General features: G+C 33.1%; 1 protein-coding gene across 1 annotated transcript; it reads left to right on the top strand.

The window, feature by feature from the left end:
• Positions 1-264: 264 nt before the first annotated feature.
• Positions 265-19,868, top strand: LOC149772937 (uncharacterized; the record flags this gene model as incomplete). Its single annotated transcript, XM_089947054.1, has 2 exons — positions 265-354; positions 18,305-19,868. A coding segment is annotated over exon 2 (1,553 nt), but the record flags the coding sequence as incomplete, so codon positions are not given.
• Positions 19,869-19,895: the final 27 nt, after the last annotated feature.

The following is a 19,895-nucleotide window of genomic DNA, read 5'->3' as shown; positions in this document are numbered from 1 at the left end:
GTGTTCTAATATGTGTTTGATATTCCGGGTATATGGTAATGATATGAAGTCAAAATAACTGGCCTATTCATGTTCATTTAATTTGCTTTAAGCCTGATTTTATAACTATAATTCTAAAGTGAACATTTAACTAAATAGGATATGGTAATTAACTTATCAGAAATTAGTTGAAGTGGATTTACGAGTTAACGTGTCATACTTGTTCAACCCTATCTGCCAACAGCTGCTTCGCCTTGGATTGTAACATTGATTAACCAGGAAGGTTTATGATCTGACGAATGAAATCAGTACACATATTTCACATTTGACGCATATACAAGAGCACTTCTGATTCAAACCGAACGTGAAAAACAGGTTTGTAGAATAGATTTTGATGCTGTATTTAGTATGACAATGTTAAGTTAGCCTATCTTTAATAATGTTAAATAACTACAGTATAGGGAGGAGACATTGTCGTAAATGGCTCATACGTGCAATGATAAAAGATATGGTTGTGACAGCACATCACCTTTATCTCGTCTATTATTTCTTATGGAAACGAAATCTTTTACGAAATGCATTTGAAAATAGATAATCTTCATATTTATATCATTCCTTCATTTTGCAAACCTATGTAATTTCACAAATCCTTAAAAAGAAAATATTGCTAATGTTAAAAGTCAATGTGGGGCAACCTGTCATTTCTTTCTAATGTAAAACGAAAGCTGGGTTTCCAATTTTCAGGAAATTATATAGTTTCGTTTTCAAGGCACTCAGTCAAGTTTCATGTGCGCTTAATGTGTACATGACCACCTTTGTTATGCATCGTTGCCTTGTCATGGGTAAACGATACGCAGACCGCCGGTTTGTTGCATATTTTGTGTCAGTTTGAATACTCCAACTGATCTGAAGCCGATATAATATGATCGGGTTTTCAGCTATAATATATGCCTTTGGGTGTAATAAATAGCCTTTTCGGAATGTTCCATTTATTATGCTTTTAAGTTGTACATCGTTTAGTGTACATTTATACGAGTGCGGTGGGGTGAGGGAATTAATCAACAGTGTGGGGTAAGAGATTTGAGGCCTGGCAGGAGAATAATGATTAGATACACTTTCCATGAATTCAAACCAAGTTGCATTTTTTATCATTATTAAAATAGAAAATCAGCAGAGAAATAATCTTGAAATTTCAGTGCCAGCTCAACAGTATGATCAAATTTGAGTTATATAAAATAACAAATAATTGTGGAAATGATTTTTTTTATTATTATCTTTCTCGAAATATGTCTATAGGTCCCAAACACACATACTTGTAAATAAGCTAGCAATTTTGCGAATATAACTATATTTTCGACACAACTCAATTTAACAAATTACAAAGAATGACTTCAATTTTTCCTAAAACAAATACTCTTTCCGATGCCTATTTGGGGCTAGTATGAATGTAGTTAATATATATATATATGTCTAAGTGTAAACTTGCGTGTAATGAATATCCTATAGATTGATTCAATAAGGACAATATGATCTTTCCCGTACTTCGTAATTTCCATATCTGTGGCAATGTCCAGATCTATGAATATTCTATGGAACCTAAGATTGCATGATGTAGATGTGGTTAAATAAGCACCTTGCCTTGATAGACGCGTTCCTGCAGGTATTACATGACTTATCGAATATTCTTCTATTTGGTTTAAAACTGGATAACTAGGTTACATTACTTTCTATTATTGTTGAATTTCATCAGAACTATTTTCTCCTTCTAGTACAGTCTTAAGATCTTACATTCATACTACAAAACGTTATATAATTGAACTGTTGAAAAGGGATTGAGTCTTTCTTACTGCATGTTTCGAAATAGGAAAGGTAATTTGAATGAAAACCTTTCCCGTCAGTGTTCCGAACATAACTCACATCTTTGGGAATTAGACGCTCTTTGTATGTTCATATATTTGAACCTCCTGATACAGGACAACCTCATATATCTTGGCTGATCCTATAATAACTTTCCCAAGTCAGATATCAATTGTATGGTGCCAGCTCACATAGATGAAACACTTTAATAGTTTTGATTGAATAGTCCTGAGTCCAATATTCACCGATTTGTTTCAATTTTGATTTTGAATGCTACAAACTACAACTAGGGGTAATAAGGAAGCAAAGAAAAGTTATAAAACATGCATAGTGTTATATATGCTGCCTCGACAATATCTCGTGCAATCGTGTCATGTCCCAATCTTGAGGTCAAGGACCGAAGAAGGAATAAAGCAAGTTACTGGCTAGATTCCTTATCCAGGCTTTTAATTTTGTAACCCCGCAAATACTTTCGAGAAATTGTGTCCTATCATAGAAAGATCAGTTGTTTTGCTCGTAGCGAAGATTATTATCAAAGAAACGGTCACAGGGTGGGTTTATCATTTAATATCTGATGTACTCTTTTTGACAATGACATCAAAACGCAGTTTTCAGGATTAGATATATTTTTTATCAAGCTGTATTTCATTGTATTAGGGTCTATGAACATGTTTCATCTATATGTGAACGGAGGTCTCTTCAGGATGCTCGGATCCGCATATAGTGTCCATTTATGCTAATAGCCTTCCAGACGGATACCTTCTTCTCCATCCGTCACTGGCAAGGCTGATAGGCTTTCGGTAGAATATATTCTTCTCTATTCGTCACTGTTAGTATTGATCTCTCAAACTGATTTACTCATTCCCTTTGCGATCCAAGTTATTGCGATTTTGACGTATTGTGTTACCAATATTTCTACAGTTGGCACGGACTCTGGTCTGTCATGAGGATGATTAGTTCTCAAAAGAAGAGTCAGGTTCATCTTATCCTTTAACATTTGACATACATATTTGGTGAGAGTGATAGTGAAATAGATTTCCCTTATGTTTACGCAACGATAATTCACTCGCATAGTTCCAAAAGCTACTAAATTACATTTTATATCATGAATTGGGGTTCAGAGAGATAATTTGTTTCTTATCCAGCATCAGATGATAATCACGTCCTTGAGATGATTGAAGAAGTTTTGAACCACTACATTGAGCTGCTCTTTTGTAAAGAATCGAAATTCCCATTTGCAAGTTATTAACTGTGATGTCATGATTAGTGACTGTTTTCCTCACGATTTTGTACTCTGGTAGGCTTAATGGTTAAAGTGTCAATCAGCATAAGCAAACTGGTTCAGGGTTTTAACAAGTCATCAGAAGGCTCAAAGCAGGATGCCAGCATCTATTATATACAGGTGATATGTGTACTCTCTATATTGACGTGGAGCAGACATATAGTTAGTTTCTAATCTGAGAAGGGAGAACACTATATTATTTAGCATTGTAAGGATATAGGATATCTGTATAATTGTATATGTATAGAAAGATAGTGTATTGCACCAAGATATGAAGAATATATTCCTACAGAGATATATCATGTATACACCATTTCTCAAATATATGTAGGATGGTGTCATTAAACGTATATATCAGGGATGTATTATTGCAAAAAGATAGGGTAAATGCGTCAATGCACATATATATGAGACAAATGTCATTGCACATATAGAGCTGAGATATATTTGTACACATAAAATTAATGAGGGATATATGTTTAAATATGTGTAATATATATATATATATATATATATATATATATATATATATATATATATATATATATATATATATATATATATATATATATATATATTTATGAGGATATAGGATATGATATGACACAAATATGGAAGAACTGCCTCTGTGTATGTATATAAGTGAGATTATACTATTCCATAGATGCATTTGGTACACCAAGTTCTGCGGATTACCTGTTGAGTGGTATTGATCCAGGTCAAGGAATAGATTAGGTTATTTGCACTTTCCTGTGCTCTGTCTTCTAGGGTATTGGTAACATACATTTGCCAACAGTATCTATGTTCGAGGTTGTAGCGCGATTCAAATAGTGAAGCTATGCAGCAATGTTTGAATTATACGAAGAAAATCGTTGACATTTTATTATTATATGATGTTTATTTGTCTATTGTATTTTAAGATTTGTGACTGTCCAATCAAACAACCTTGCTCATGAAATCATACTTTAATGTAGGTCTATTGCAATTATATTTTGAGGTTCTAAGTCCTAAGCCTTTTGCCGATCTTACACAAAGACATTTTGGGTAGTTTATGCAATTTTAATAATAACTAGAGGTGCAGATCAACTGAACATAAACGGTACTCTTATATAACTGTACTACCTTTATCCGTCTGCATACGTCCACATTGATCATTACTAAAGATACCTGATCCACATCTAAACATAAAGAAGGCAATCACAAGCATTTTACAACTACAACATAATAATTGTTTCGTAGTGGGTTGAATATTACCGTTGCTGATTTATAAGCAAATTCTACACTAAGGACAACGCGAACTTTTTTATGATAGGTTAATTACAGCTTAACTGTAAATATTGTTGTAGTTTCGTCATAAATGAAATAAACGAAGATAATACAATCTGCATGCTAACATCGTTGTCCTACTAAATATTCAGAAATGAATAATACGATTTCGACTTTGTTTGTAAATTTAAATCCTAAATTATTGACATTCTGAATCTCCACAAGATTAGAATATTTGTAAAAAAAACAATTAAATTTGATGGTAGGAATTCATGTAACATAGATACCTGGAAATAATAGCACACAAACATGCCTATTAAATTTTATTTATGTACAATTAAATCAGTTTTATATATCCTACTGTATAAAAGGATTTCAACAGAAGAATTCAATCCAAAGTCCTAAAAGTCCAAAGTCCAAAATTAGCAAAGTTGGATAAAAAGTTCTACTAGCATGAACGTTGGACCAGGTTATTTGCACATGCATTTAGATAAACCTTTTCAATTTGAGTTATATGTGTGAATTACTAAAATCAACTTCTTAAATAAAATGGATATATCAATGGGAATAATCATTAAATCAGTGTGAGGATGTCTTCATTTGAATCGCTTAATTTACGATAAGTCAAACATTGTTTCTGAAAAGAGTTGTTGAGGATGAATGCAATATATGCTTGCACATGTTATTCCAAGAAAATTATATTGTTCCTGTCAAATGCTTTCCTGAAAACAGCAAAACAAAGTTGACTTAGATTGATTGATTGATTGATTGATTTTCGATGATATGGTTTAATCACTCATGTGCTTGTTTCGAAAAATCTGACCAATTTTCTTCTTGAAGTTTACATTCATTGAATTATGGATAAAGTATTGCAACTTGGTTGTGTCCACGTCTTTGATTTCATCTTCTTTTGCGAACGTCTGATTAGTGTCAAGATGTTTAAACATTTATGATCTATCTCGGATGTAATAAATGAGAATTACAACATTAGAATCTATATATAAATTCAATTGCCTAGATTTTTTAATTTAATTGTTTGTATGTTTGATATATATAATAACTATTTTTTTTACATATAGACCAACAATCAGATATGCGAGAAAATTAAGTAAACAATCGCATAAAAATGCTTTCGCATCTGCCAGAAATCAACTATATCTCAGGAATGGGAAAAAAGTCTTTTCCACAGAAGCGAAGATCTTTCTTTCATTGTTAATTTTGTTCTTACAAATTAAAAATTATTTTCATATCTGTGCTGTTTTTTCCAGATGTGTATAAATATATTTTATATTTTGCATACGTAAATAAGGCATATTAAGAAGTATACGTTTATTTTACTACGCAAAAATCATTTTCAACGAGCAAGATTCGTGTGTGAATTCTACCTACATAGATAGGAATTAATCTGACTGCAAAACGACTTACCTGAGTAGTGTGGTTTATGTACAAATGACTCATAAAGACATAAATGAAACATATCCACACACTTCATATTTATATCAGTTAGCATGGAGACTCCTGATTCCAATGTATACAAAGCTTGTTCACCTATGTTTCATTAAATTTCCTCTGCTAGTCTTGATTATTATTTTGATCAATTATAAAAACATACATACATACATACATACATACATACATACATACATACATACATACATACATACATACATACATACATATATACATACATACATACGTAACGAAAGTCATAACAACAAGATTAGTAGAGTAATGATAATGTTGCATGTTGCAGGTATAGCAACGTTCATCAGGGTTACTGTTGAATTCTAATGACCTAAATTTATAATGAATCGGTCCATACTAAAATTCCATGCTCTGTTAACGTAGCTAGGGTAAGTATTCAGTGAGTCATTTACATTAGGAACACGATCCGGTATCAGACAGCCACACATTTTGTATACATTTTGTATACAAGATGATATAAACGTTATTGTTACACTGCTATCGGATGTCATGTTGGTAATTCATTTTACGGTAATCTCGTTAACAAAAGAAAAGTCAGTAATATTTGTTCGACTAAACGTCATTGAATTTGTCCCTTTTCAATACGTTGTCGTGTACATTTTACGTTACAACTAGAAGCATCCGAAATCCAGAAATTTTAAAATCGTAGGCACAAAGATGTCATAAAAAAATTTGTCAGCAAAGGATGAAATTATTTTACAAAGGATTACGTTACATGTTATATACAAAATTCAACGACGTCGGCATTAAGACGTATCATAATATGTGTCTCATTACCTTTCATACGAAATTACTAATGTACATTTTATTCAAAACGCTCCACTCGACTCCACACTGAGTGGTGAAATCTACACGGAATGAGGCTAAAGGTCCTTTTGAAAAAGTTGCTCATTATCCATATCATTTGGACTTGTTGGTCTCTATAATTACCTTGAAGATCCATTATTGGGGAAAATTCGACACCCGCATGATACATTATGCATGTGAATTGGTAGCAGAACACATAATATGCTTACGACACCATGCTCACCAAGATCAGGAAACTTCTATTCATTTTATTACGTTGTTTTGGTAATGCTAGATGACAAAGGTCAACCTATCGTATCAATCACACCACGCGTCAAAACTTATGAAACGGTAACCGTGATTCAGAGCTTAAACAATGTGCAGTAATAATAATGATCCACTATCAAATACACGTGTTTGCTAAAAGTATGCAATAAAGAGAGCATTTCTGAAACAGAAAGTTGAAAGAAAAGAGAAACAATGGCTAGCCTGAACAAACAAACTCCGCTTCAAAAGTGTATATTATTTGCACAGTAATTTCATCAGCCGTTTCTATAAGAAACAAAACACAAAAGTCATCAATTTTACATCGGACACAAGGCATATAGCTATTGACAATATATTTCCGATTTTAAATTTTAATGCTTATCCTTCGTTCCAATTTCATACTATCGCAGGCTGCACCTTTCTTTTAGGCTGCCTGTGTAATTAATGTTTTAACAGAAAACATTTCACATGAATTGCTAGTTGACGAAGTTGCACTATTTTAAGTTGTTATTGGAACGTGTTTGTACTCCTATATATTCTACTCTATGTTTTGATGAGTAACTGAAAGAGAAAGGTATTAGCAACATTACAAAGACATTAGAATGACCAAGCAAATGTTCAATATAATAATTGTTTGTAGCATTAGTCTGCTCTGTGTGGTTACTGGTGTCATTGGCCATATTAACACTTCCGCTGCGAAACACTTATGTTCATTAATATTTTCCCATCTATAGCATATATTTGCATTTGTATCTATATACAAGTATTATTTTATTCATACAAATGCATAGTAGATACAGTTTGCTGGAATTTTAAGACCAGTCACTCCTCAAGATTGTTTTTATTTTCTTTGTTTTACTTTCTCTATTTTGCATTTATAAAATAGATTGAATCTTCAAATGTTTCTTTAGTTGATAATATTTCGGTTGTTTAATATGTCCAGAAACTGTAATCGATGATGACTTAGCCACCTCAATTAGCGAGATCCTTCTTTTTCGTGAAGGTACTCATGCTAGCACCAATTCTCGAGTTTTGAAAGAGATAAAATGTCTATATAGTGTCCTGTTATAGAAGCAGTTCAAAATATTTATATATAAAAACTTACAAATCTAGGATGATAAAACATCCATATCAACATAACCATTAGGTACTAAACGAAAACGTTAATATCTAAAGAAGCTAACTTACGAAAAATGCACATCACATAAAAGATAAAGACAAATAAATAAATATTTAAACACAAGATCAAAATTCATTATATAAACCACTTTCCTTAATTGTTTCAAGATGATCATAAGAATTCGTCATTGAGCTCACATCCCACAGGGTAAAACTCGATACACTCGACAATATACTTTCTACTGTTAGTTTATGCTGGTAATCAGACTAAAGACAATATACTTTCTACTGTTAGTTGATGCTGGTAATCTATCAACTCCGGTAGAGGTTTACATTTCAGAATAAAGATAATGCTACTGAATCTGTGCGAATCTACAGGTCTTAAGTCCTTCATGTCGGCCCCAAGAAAAAATCAATTAAATTTAGTTGAAAACTCGAGGGCTATAGATACAATATGTGATCGAATGATTTGAGTTTCTAAGGTATAGAGCGAAAGGATGTTTTACGCCGAGAAAAGCGGGTCATTAGTGTAATTACAACAACTGAAGTGATATAGTTAGTTTAGGTTTCATAGTAATCAAAAACAAATGCGTTTCTGGTAAATGCTGATTACTGGCAAGCTTAGCTTAGTTTTTAGAATAAGAATAATAGTTAACCACTTATTGTACATCATATTAGTATATGGCTAACACGTCATTTTGTAGATTTCAAATCATAGTGTTTGTGGCACAATTAAGTCCCATAGAACATAGATTCAAGTTTCCAAGGTGAAATTGTATCTATGTATTTCCGCGACGTGTCAAGTAGTGATCTCTAATGAATGTAGCATTACAACAGATGCAACACATTTAATGACGCAATTATTTAAAACTTAACACGATATAATACACATTAAATCACTCGTATGAACATGCTAGAAGCTGCCATCAATTGAAGCGGTTCAAATGCACTCTAAGTCAATAATATTTTAAGCAGCGTACAGTGTTATCGTTTATTTGATTGCTTGCTTATGTGAGAGCAGAGTATGATCCGAATCACGTAAACACATTATATGAAAGTCGTTGAGTTTTCTAGGCGACTATTAACTGCCGGTGTAATACCATAACAAATAATGTTGATTAACACGTTTGTTATTTGTAGCACAGAGAAAATTATTAACTAAAACTGTGACTTATTGAATATGTGCGTTCTCTGAGTATATCGAAATAAGGGTAATGTAGTCGGAGTTTGTGTCTTCAGATCCAACATACTTTGAGTCTAGCAATACTGATCAATTCGAGTCTCATCTTTCCCTGTTTCATGCATAGCTTTGCTGCTTGACATGGACAATTCTTATTAGCTTTTATTAGTAAAATGCCTACTCAATTACTTAACATATACCACCGTTTTCGTGCAAAATATCGCTTCCCAATAATATTTCGTTATTTTTATGATTGCTACTCCTGCCGTAACCACTTTCGCGGTTAGCAATATCCCTCACTAACATATAAATCAAGCTCCGTTTCAAGACTTTAAGTTACATTGTAGCAAATAGAAGTTCAGTGATATAATATTTTAAAAATCTTTCCTCTACCATAACTCAGAAGTGAATTCTCCCACAACATTATCCAGATATTGTCTTCTCATTGTGGCACAAAGGATTCTGAAATCTGTTCAAATGCATTTGAATGAAATAGAGCAATGGTAGTTTAAATCGCTGTAATTGGATACCAAATGCATATATAATTCATAAGGCAAGACTGTCCAGATTAGGAAAATATTATCTTTCGCAATTTTTAAAATAGTATTTTATTGTCTATAACTTTCATTTTGCTTGACAGACCTGGACAATGCAAAACTACTGTGTCGCAGGACTATTGATTTCTTTAATGTACCTGATAAATTATGTCTGCTGTTCTAACTATACCAATCGAGTAATTGAATCATGTCTAGGAGAAAATACCCCCATGCTTCTGTTTGGGTCATACACGAACCTGCAGGAAGCTCTTGAACTAAAGCAGAAAAAAGATGATGCACCGCTTTTTAAAAACTATTTTATTTAAATGTAAATGAGATTTTCTTTCCATCAAAATGTTTTAAATTTGTGTTCATCATGCAAAATACTGCCTTTGTCGTTAAAAGTAGAATAACAATCTAATAACGCATTCGCTCTAACAAAAAAAACTTTTACTAAAGCAAGGGCATTCTAGGTTCATCGGTTTCGCATATGTACATGCCGCTAACCATTGATCAAACATGGCCATAGCCAACTAAAAACTGAGAAGATTTGACTTCTCAGAAAGCTCGTGGTAAAATAAATTACTAGTGAAAAGTATTGTCATTCGGAGACCCATTTGAACTTGGATATTGCACCTTTGGAGTTCCTGTGACCTTTAAATGATTATTTTACTTTTGGGAAATTAAGAGAAATTTAGTAAATTTAGTTCCACCATGGCAATATTTTTCATCAGGTTTAAGAAAATAAGTTCCAGTTATCAATACAGGTTGTACAATAATTCATCAAATTCATAATTTCTTAATTATTCTGTATGACTTAGTCGCGTACGTCATTGTGTTACTGTTCAAGTATAAAGTAGTAGTCGTCCTCATGTTGCTTTATTTGTTATATGTCGCTCTATAATGCATCTACCTATGCGTTTTTCAAGTCTTTAGATAATAATAAATAGTGCTGACTGCTTTATATTTGTCTTCACTTTCTCGTACAATTTGCAATGCGAATTAGCTAAAGTATTCAAAATATATGTGCACAGCTCCTGTGTATCTAACTTTTGTATCTCTTTGACATTAATCCAATTTTTGAAAATACTAATATGAGAAACTCTTTCAAAGCTCATATTTTTAATAAAAGATAATGGTGTGTCTATTTGTTCTATATATGTTTAGATATCTTTAAAATTACAATCCCCCATGTCATTAGCGTTTGAGTACCAATACGTTTATTTACAAATTGCTTAGTAGTATCATAGCTTGAGTTGACTGGATGACTTAAACCAATTAAACGTTAGCTACGATTTTTCACATTTCATTCGTTGCACAATATTTGAATTGCACTTGTTTGTTCATCTGCTGCTTTATCCACTGGCCTAATCCTAACTAACTAGAACATATTAACGATATTTATTCCACTGTACTTAACATATGAACGTAAGTAATTGGTAAATCTTTGAAACCTCTAACTTATCCATTTATCAACTGTACGAGATTAACGATTTTAAAGTAATTAACAGGAAAGAATGAAAAACAGAAAGTTTTGATAATTCAACAAAATATTTATTTACCTAGTCACAAAGTAAAAAAAAAAACGGTATTACGATTGAAATACCCCAAAATTAATATTAATATATACACAAGTCCTAACAATTTCAAGTTATGAATAAACTTTAGTAGAAATCCAAGTTAATTCCAATGCTGAAGATGTTGATGTATCTGTGGTAGCCTGTAAATTGATGATGTGCCATCCATCTATTTTTGACAGACGGTAATATAATTCCATTGTTTATGTTCACTATAAATGCCAGTGAATGTCTCTGTGCAAGGAAATTTTTAAGAGCACTCTGTTTTTCTAGAGAAAAAAATCATTTGAATAGAAAGTTCTTTATGTTTGCAAAATAAAATTTTGCTGATAATTAGCAGTGTGTTATTACAGTTATAATTAGAAACATCATAGATAAGATTAATTTCTCTATCTTCATTAGAAACATGTCTCTATTTTAACAGGTCCGTGGACAGTATGTCCAAAAGCTAGTTCAAAGGGACTGAATTCAATAATTTTTTAACTGATTCCCTAAAACTATTCAGCAGTAAATGAACACCTTTGTGTCAATTGTTTCCAGTACAAAACAATATGGCCGAATTTTTTTTAAAGGTTTGATGAAAACCTTTGCTTGCAGGGTGGAATGCAGAACACTTGAATTGTTGTATGCCTGATTCATGCATAGCTTGCTGGAATCGTTCAGACATAAAAATTGACCCTTGATCAGATTGGACAGATTTGGGAAGATCATATTGATTAAAACACTTTACCAAAGCTTTTGCAATTGTTTTAGTTTTAATAGTCATCAAAAGGAGTCGTTTTCTGTAATCTTGTAGACGCACACATCATGGTCAACAAGTATTGGCTTCCTGACTTGGTCTTAGGTATGGGACCGACACAATCTACCTGCTAAATGGTTCGTCAAATGCAGGAATAGGTTGCAGATGAGCTTTAGGTATATTCTCAATGGGCTTTCCTACCACTTGGCAAGTATGACTGGATCTACAGTATCTACCAACATTACTGCTGACTGGCCAATAAAAGTGATTAAATTTTTTGTAAACGTTATATTGGTCCATAAATGACCAGCCAAATAAACTGTGTGGCTAAGCTAAGAATGTTCTGTTTGTATAATTATGGAAACACAATTTAATAGTTCATCGGCTACTTGTCACTACCAGGTCTTTCAGGTGGTATCCATTTTCTCATAAGTACCTCATTTTTTACAAAATAAGAAACAGGTAATGGTGTGGCTTCACCTTCACTAATAGCCCTCTGGAACAAGTAGGAAATATCAGGATCTTTATCCTATTTGACGAAAAGTGATTGTCGTTTGCTGCTACTCTATGGTTACAAACTTTATGAACAGGAAATAAACAAAACCAACAAGTTTTAATAAAATTAATAACGTGAGTTTTAATAAAATTAACAAACAAGTTAATTGCCAAAGTAATTAATGAAAAATAGGAGAGGAACATACAGTTGTATGAAGTAAATCCAAACTAGTCCCTAGAAAGGTCCACGAGTGTCCAGAATAAATGAACAGTTCTCTATAAATTTCAATACTGAAAATGTACTAGTCCTCCAAGAACCGATACGTTGTCAAGAAGGCCAGGCTGAACTAACGATATTCTGTACACATTACTGCCATCAATAAATATTATAAAAACTAAATAAATCATGTTCCAGAAGTTACAAAAATATGGATATACATAAAACGTTTGTCACCATTAATGCAATAAAGATAATGAATAGTTAAAAGAGGATCACTGTGATCACTACCGTGAATATGGACAGTCTCATTAGCAGAAGACTACTCAGAAAAAGGCAATGTACCTGATCATAAAGACTCTGAGAAGCTGCTGTGTCCCTTAAACTTTAAATGGGATAGGAATGGCCGAATCATCCGTGAGTAATATAAAACCTTCAACATGAATGGTTCATTAGTCGCCATAACAAAATTAGACTGGGGTTTGTTTGACCCTACAAATTACAACTTTGAGAACATGACCATGAGATGAAACACATAGAAATAAAATCATCATCTGTCTTGATTATGTTGCTCACTTTTCAATTTCTTTCTTCTCGCAATGGGTACACGATGCAGGAGATCAAGAATTACTGTCAGTCTTATCAGAAACTCGCTTTCTAAAAGTTGGGCCAGTTTGAAATTTAGAAGTGTTCGTATTACACTTAACCGACTGAAGAATGCTGAGTGGAAGACTTACTGATAAAGGAAAATTATGAGCTAAGGAACGCTCGTCAGCTGTACAAGCAACATTTTTTAAAGTTCATCAAGATAGTCTTAAAGTCACTTATATGAGTTGTCTGAGATGTTTGTAATCTTGACCAACGATCTTGGCTTTGCACCACCTACCAAAAGATTCCTCATTTTCCCTGGCAAATTCAACATTGGTTTGTCCAGTTTATTTTTGGTAGTTCCTAAACATTTGTCGACAAGCCTCAGGTAACAACTCATAACTCTTCAAAATAATTTCTTTAACCAGGTCATAGTCAGCACTATATTGTACTGAGAGAGAAGCACACATCTCAATAGCTAAGCCAAAAAGTGCGCTTTGTAAAAACAAAGTCTAATGTTCTCGTGAACATTTAAAAACTTCTGCATTTTTTTAAATGGAGGAGAATATGTATCCACTTAATTTTCTTTAAAAGTTTTTTTTCGCTTGCAAGCTATTTCGTTTATTCTAAATTTAAATTCTATTTTCTCCTCTTCCCTTTCTCTCTGCAGCTGTTATCGCATTTGCTTATCTCTTTGCTCTTTCCCCAATTGCATTTGTTTTCATCACTATGTAATGGCATCTGGCTCTCCACTTTCATTTCTTAACAAAGAGTCTAACAGTTCCTGAGTAGGATTTCAACTATAAAACTCCACTTTAGACGGCATTGTAAAAGTACGCTGATTACACTAAAGATTTCTAAATACTACATGGGACATATGAAATTTCAAAACAACGTGAATTTGAACTTCGAAAACAAAGGTTTCTAAAATATTTTAGAGAAATTCGTATCCCAAGGAAGAGCCCTCGGTTTTCTGTTACGACTATATGCTCTTAAAGTAAGTAATAGAAAAGAGTGAAAAGCAACAAGCTTTGTAAAATTCAACAAATAATTCATTTCACTAAAGTTCAAATTGAAAAAAATAATTACGGTATTGCGAATGAAATTCCAAAACAATCATAGAATTACAAACACCAGCCCTAATAAGTTCAAGCTCTGGATAAACTTTAGTAGACATTCAAATTAAGCCAATGATGGAATTGACGATGTGTCTGTACTAGCATGTATAGTGCAGATTCGCCAACAGGTTTTGCTGAAGCACAGCAGTATAATTCTAGGTTTGAATTCCCTATAAATTCTTATGAATGTTTCTGTATAAGAATATTATTTTTAAGAGCATTCGGTATTTCCAGAGAAGAAAAATCACTTGAATAGAATAATTTGAATTAATAAATTCTTACCGGAATTTTCCCGGGATTTTGCCATATCAGTTTCATACTGGCCGCCATGCATGGCCTATCTTGCGCCAACCAATGGCATTAAATTAAAACAACAAGACAGACCCATTCAAAATTTAGTACACAACAAATGCTTATATATTATATAATCAATCTCTTTTTAGAAAGCATAAGGTGAATACATGTGAGAAAAGAAATTAGGACCGATAATATTTTCTGACATTGTGATAAATAGTTTTATGTACTCAGACAGACAACTTGCACACCCTATTTATATTTGGCGTTAGATGTTGGTTGACAGTGTCAGCACATTATTTCAGTTAACATTTAAAGGTCGATATACAGACCTTTGATCATGAAGTAAATACTGTTAATGAAATAACACTTTCAGAATGTTCACACGGGCTACGCATATCGAACCATTTTTCTACAAACTTTGCCATAAGTATATCTAGAAAAAAATTGTACACAATTTATTTCAATAAATACTATTCCAAATGAACTCCAAATCCAATTTTATGGCATATGCATCTCATTGGAACTGGGATGAATACAGTCACAAACAATAAGCTACATATGATTCGAGAATTGTCAAATATAACGAATTATGTTAGCATTTATTTTGGTCTTAAACTTTACTGTAACCAGTTAGTATTCCATTGTACTTTATTATGTGATTGAGACTAATGACACTTAACTTGCTTTCGTCAATGGTTTATTTAGAATCATATATTTTAATTTTTGAGTTAATTAATTAATCTTTAGTTTAAATCTCAATTAACTGCTGTGTTGTTCAATACAAAACCTAAAGACACAATGAACGATAATATAAAAAAATCTAATGTTATTATCATCTATATAAAAACTGGGCCCTGAACTACCCGTATTTCGCGTGCTATAAGTCGATGCAAAGTATAAGTCGAAAGAGAAAATTTGGTAAATTTCCCATCTTTTATCCATATATAAGTCGACGCTGACTATAAGACCAGGCCAGATCAACACCTTGGCTTCTTATTTTTCACTTTGTTCCACACAGTATCGCTGTTTTGTTCATATATGTAACCCAGAAACCGTTCCGGTCTTGATAACTAAATGTAACTAAAAGTACCTAATTTGTCTCACACGAAATATTTTTTAATGTATTATGTACTTTTAGCTACATACAATTACGCTAACCTGAATATTTATTGACTCACAAAGAGTAGAACATTCGAGAAGCTTTGTGGATTTTGACTATAATATCTTCCAGTTTCGTCATTAATGCTAAAATGCTTTCTCAACATTGTGTAGGGGAGAGAGATGCATAGTGAGATGCATATTTATTTCAACGGCTTTTTCTTGTAGCACCCCGTGATATAAATTAAACATGGCCGGCTATATATGAGAGAGAGATAGGGATAGATAGAGATTCCAGCTCTTTTTGTCTTTTTTTACGTTATTGCCCTTCTTTAGCTGAAGCATTTGTAAATGAGAGAAAACATTAATAAATTAAATTATAAATGTAAATTATGAAAATACATACCATAGTCCTACAGGATTTAAATGTTTACACTAGTTAAATCCATATAGACTACATTTAGGTTTAATGTCAAGAATGACCATTTCGCATGCTAATTTTCTTTGCAAGTACAACGACCTCTCTATTACCAACAAATACAATTTTTAAAGTGCATGTACTCTTCCTGTACTAAGACGGCAATATTTGTTTTATCTTTGCTCATGCTGTATATTACTGTAATTGCTTTCAGTCCAGTCAGCAAGTTCAAAATATGTCAATGGTTGAGACATTTACACGAGTAACCATGAGGCATCTCCTTTCATTATATGGTACCGTATTCATAATACCCATGGGTAGTCGAATTTCCCTATTGGTAGCCTCACTAATCTGATCTGGTCTGCCGAATCTTGACCTCAAACAGGAAACCTGACTACAGCTGTAGCATATTTAATTAGCATGCATATACCATTACTAAGCCTCGTAATTTTTGGCCTATGGAAGTGATAAATAAAACTAGAAGGAATTGCTTGCCTAATGGAATTAATTGATAATGGAATACAGTACTGTACTTTTGTACACGAGTAAGATAACAGACATCAAGTATGTGAATAATAAAATACAGATTACCGTACAATCTTTCCCTTCTTCTCTGTTCTCTCTCTCTCTTAATGAGACATCATTTTTATTTGACCATGGGGTGCAATTAACAATTGTGATGAATATCTGTCATTGTCATAGTTATTCATCTTCTATCTTGTCAATTCCAAATAAAAATATCTCAAATTTAAACAACGTGTATTACAAACAACGTATATTACTAATACCTGCTGCTTTAGCGCAATTACATCTGATGAACCTTAACTTTTAATACTGACCAAAGTCCTTCTCCTATATTTTTTCATATAAGATCCCTTCCCGAAAGTAAAATATCAATTTACACATTATTTTTTGTACCTTTTGAAAATTTTTTTTCCATATTATAAACTTATGTGATATCTATACAGCGATTCGAATGACAAAACACACGTATAAATCGAATCGGAGTATAAGATAAAACAATGATTGTTTGGTCAAAAAGTAACTTCTTATAGGCTGGCAAATATGATAAGTTTAAAACGTTTTCGTTCTAGGTTTCCATCCTAAAGATTTACCAATATTACTGCACATAGTTTCGGTATGGGAGTATTTACAGCACTCAATTCAAACAATAAGCTTACGATGTTTGTTCTTTTTTTTTTGATGGTATTGTCTTGATGCTGGTAATTCAGACAATTTACAGTATTTTATTTCAGTTAATATATTAAATTATCTCTCTTCAAATATTTTGCAACCTAATTTATGTTTAGTGTCTTCATATTTCTGGTAATGGTTGTATAATAAAAAAAATAATTCGCAAACAAACTTCTGGCTGTCATGCTTTATAATTGCTACTCTTTCTTCTCTTTTCTCACGTACCATGCCATTCGTTCAATATAAATACCTGCCTTTGTTGCTTAATTTCATTAACAGTAGCAGAGTTTTAAGTGTAAATACATATTGATGTTCCTTTAACTTACTGAATGGCTCTTATTTGCTAAATAAACTTTGCCATTGTTAACTTGATTTGCTAATTATACTTGCAAACAATAGTGACTAGAGGTGTTGAGTAATGGCGTGTCAAAGTTTGGTTAGGGTAATCGTTCCATTTAATATCTACGACTATGGTAAATGATGAGTACAGATTTAACCACTGATGATATAGTAGCAAGCAAATGTATTCTTTAATAGATTTTTAAATAGTGCCTATTAACTCAATTACTTTGATACGAAATAATAAACATTGATTCATTATGGCTAGTAAATTGGTTCGATGCAAAGAAGATGCTGGTTTGAGGTAAACATTGATTAGTTTGTCCACCTTGTCTGGATTAGTCATCCGTTTAGCCTTATGTTATCTTTTACCTATCCTGGTGAATTTGATTAGAATGTTACACATTTATCCATTCATCTTTCTAAAATGAAGACAAATGTCTGAGATGTATGTTTTTTACTTTCAGTTAACTGAAATATGGCAAGGGAAAGCTTTTCGAAATGTATGAAAACATTTCCCTCCTTTCTAGACATGAGAGTTCCTCAAAGACAGAAGGAACATAAATTGAGGTCTATAAAAGACAAACTATCTCATGAAATGCAGATGTCGGGATTTGAAATGGCTGCAGAATGGGAAGCTGCTTATAATTTCATTTCATTTATCCACTGGCTGCTGGGCGAACACAATGAGGCAATGAAATATGCCAAGGAAGTTTTAGTCAGGAATAAAAGCAATGTTATCACTCTTGCGAATCAGGTGTGGATGTTCGAAGAGAGAAAACAATACTGGGAAGCAGACAAAGTAATGGCTGAACTTAAATTATTAGCAGATAGAAGACCCCTTCTCGCTATGGCTAAATATGAACTGGCTTTCGCATATTCTCGTTTTGGCCCAAAGTGTTACAAATATTCTATTGATCTGTTCCAGGAAATTATTACAGAAAACGACATTGACGGCGAAAATCTCTATCTGTCAAAATTTGGTCTCGCATTATTGCTGAAAAGACAGCTCCATATGAATAACATTTTCTCTTTTGAGCACCTGTTAGACTATCGTAACTCTGCAAAGCGTGCTACAGAAATTCTCTTTGACGTGATCCAGAATGTCAGTTCAGACGTATATAGAGCAAGAGGATGGACGATGCTCGGAGAGATCTCTCACTCGGTTGATCTTCAAAATGACCCAAATTTGAAGCTCTCTCACATTCTCCCAGCAAGTATCAAGGGCAAAAAGGTGAGAGAGTTCTTTAACATAGCATACAGCATTTGCAACAATGACGTATATGTTCTGGAAAGATTCGGCAAACATGCTAGATATTGGAAAGAATACGAGCTGTCAGAGAAGCTCCTAAGAAGAAGTCTGAAAATTAGGAAAACTGCTTTTGCTCACCACCATTTAGCAATAACACTGAGGTCGGCCTTGAAAAGCTTAATTGTTTCTTCAACAAGAAAAACTCAAAGTGCAGGAAGAGCGAAACTCTCACAGCACCAACTTTCATATACATGCTCTAGTGATAGATGGTGTCCAGACCAAGGAAATAAAAATCGATACGCTCAAACATCAGCAACTACAGATCCTTACAGAAGAGGTAGGCTGCAAAGAGAACCGAGCTTCTTTGAGCCAGACCATTGCACTCATACCATTAGTTCAGACAAACAAGCCATTCCTGAGAAATACAAAGCCTTTAACTTCATCATCTCACCAAAACGAGCGTTTACTTTTCCAGACGATAGCAGAACGGCGGAAATAATGAGTCATCTAGATATGTCTATTGCATGTGCACCATCCAATGTGATGGCAATGTATGACAAAGGATTACTCCTTCGAAGTCTTAAGCGGTACGAGGAAGCAACTGAAACATTTGTGCAGGCATCAAAAGAGGAAGATTGTACACTTTTACAAGAGGTCAGCTGTCTCGAGCAGCATGCGCTTTGCCTAATTGACCTCGCATCAACAAAACCAAGTGAGACGTCTGACACTGAGTCGTTATTCCATGATGCAAAAACAATCCTTTTTCTTGCGCTGCAACAGTCAGCATTCATAGCAGCAAGTCTACC

This window comes from Sinohyriopsis cumingii, unplaced genomic scaffold (genome assembly GCF_028554795.1).
Source record: "Sinohyriopsis cumingii isolate HCF-2022 unplaced genomic scaffold, ASM2855479v2 utg000957l, whole genome shotgun sequence".
Lineage (NCBI taxonomy): Eukaryota > Metazoa > Mollusca > Bivalvia > Unionida > Unionidae > Sinohyriopsis > Sinohyriopsis cumingii.
The sequence above is the reverse complement of the archived record's forward strand: the minus strand, read 5'-3'. Positions and strand labels throughout refer to the sequence as shown.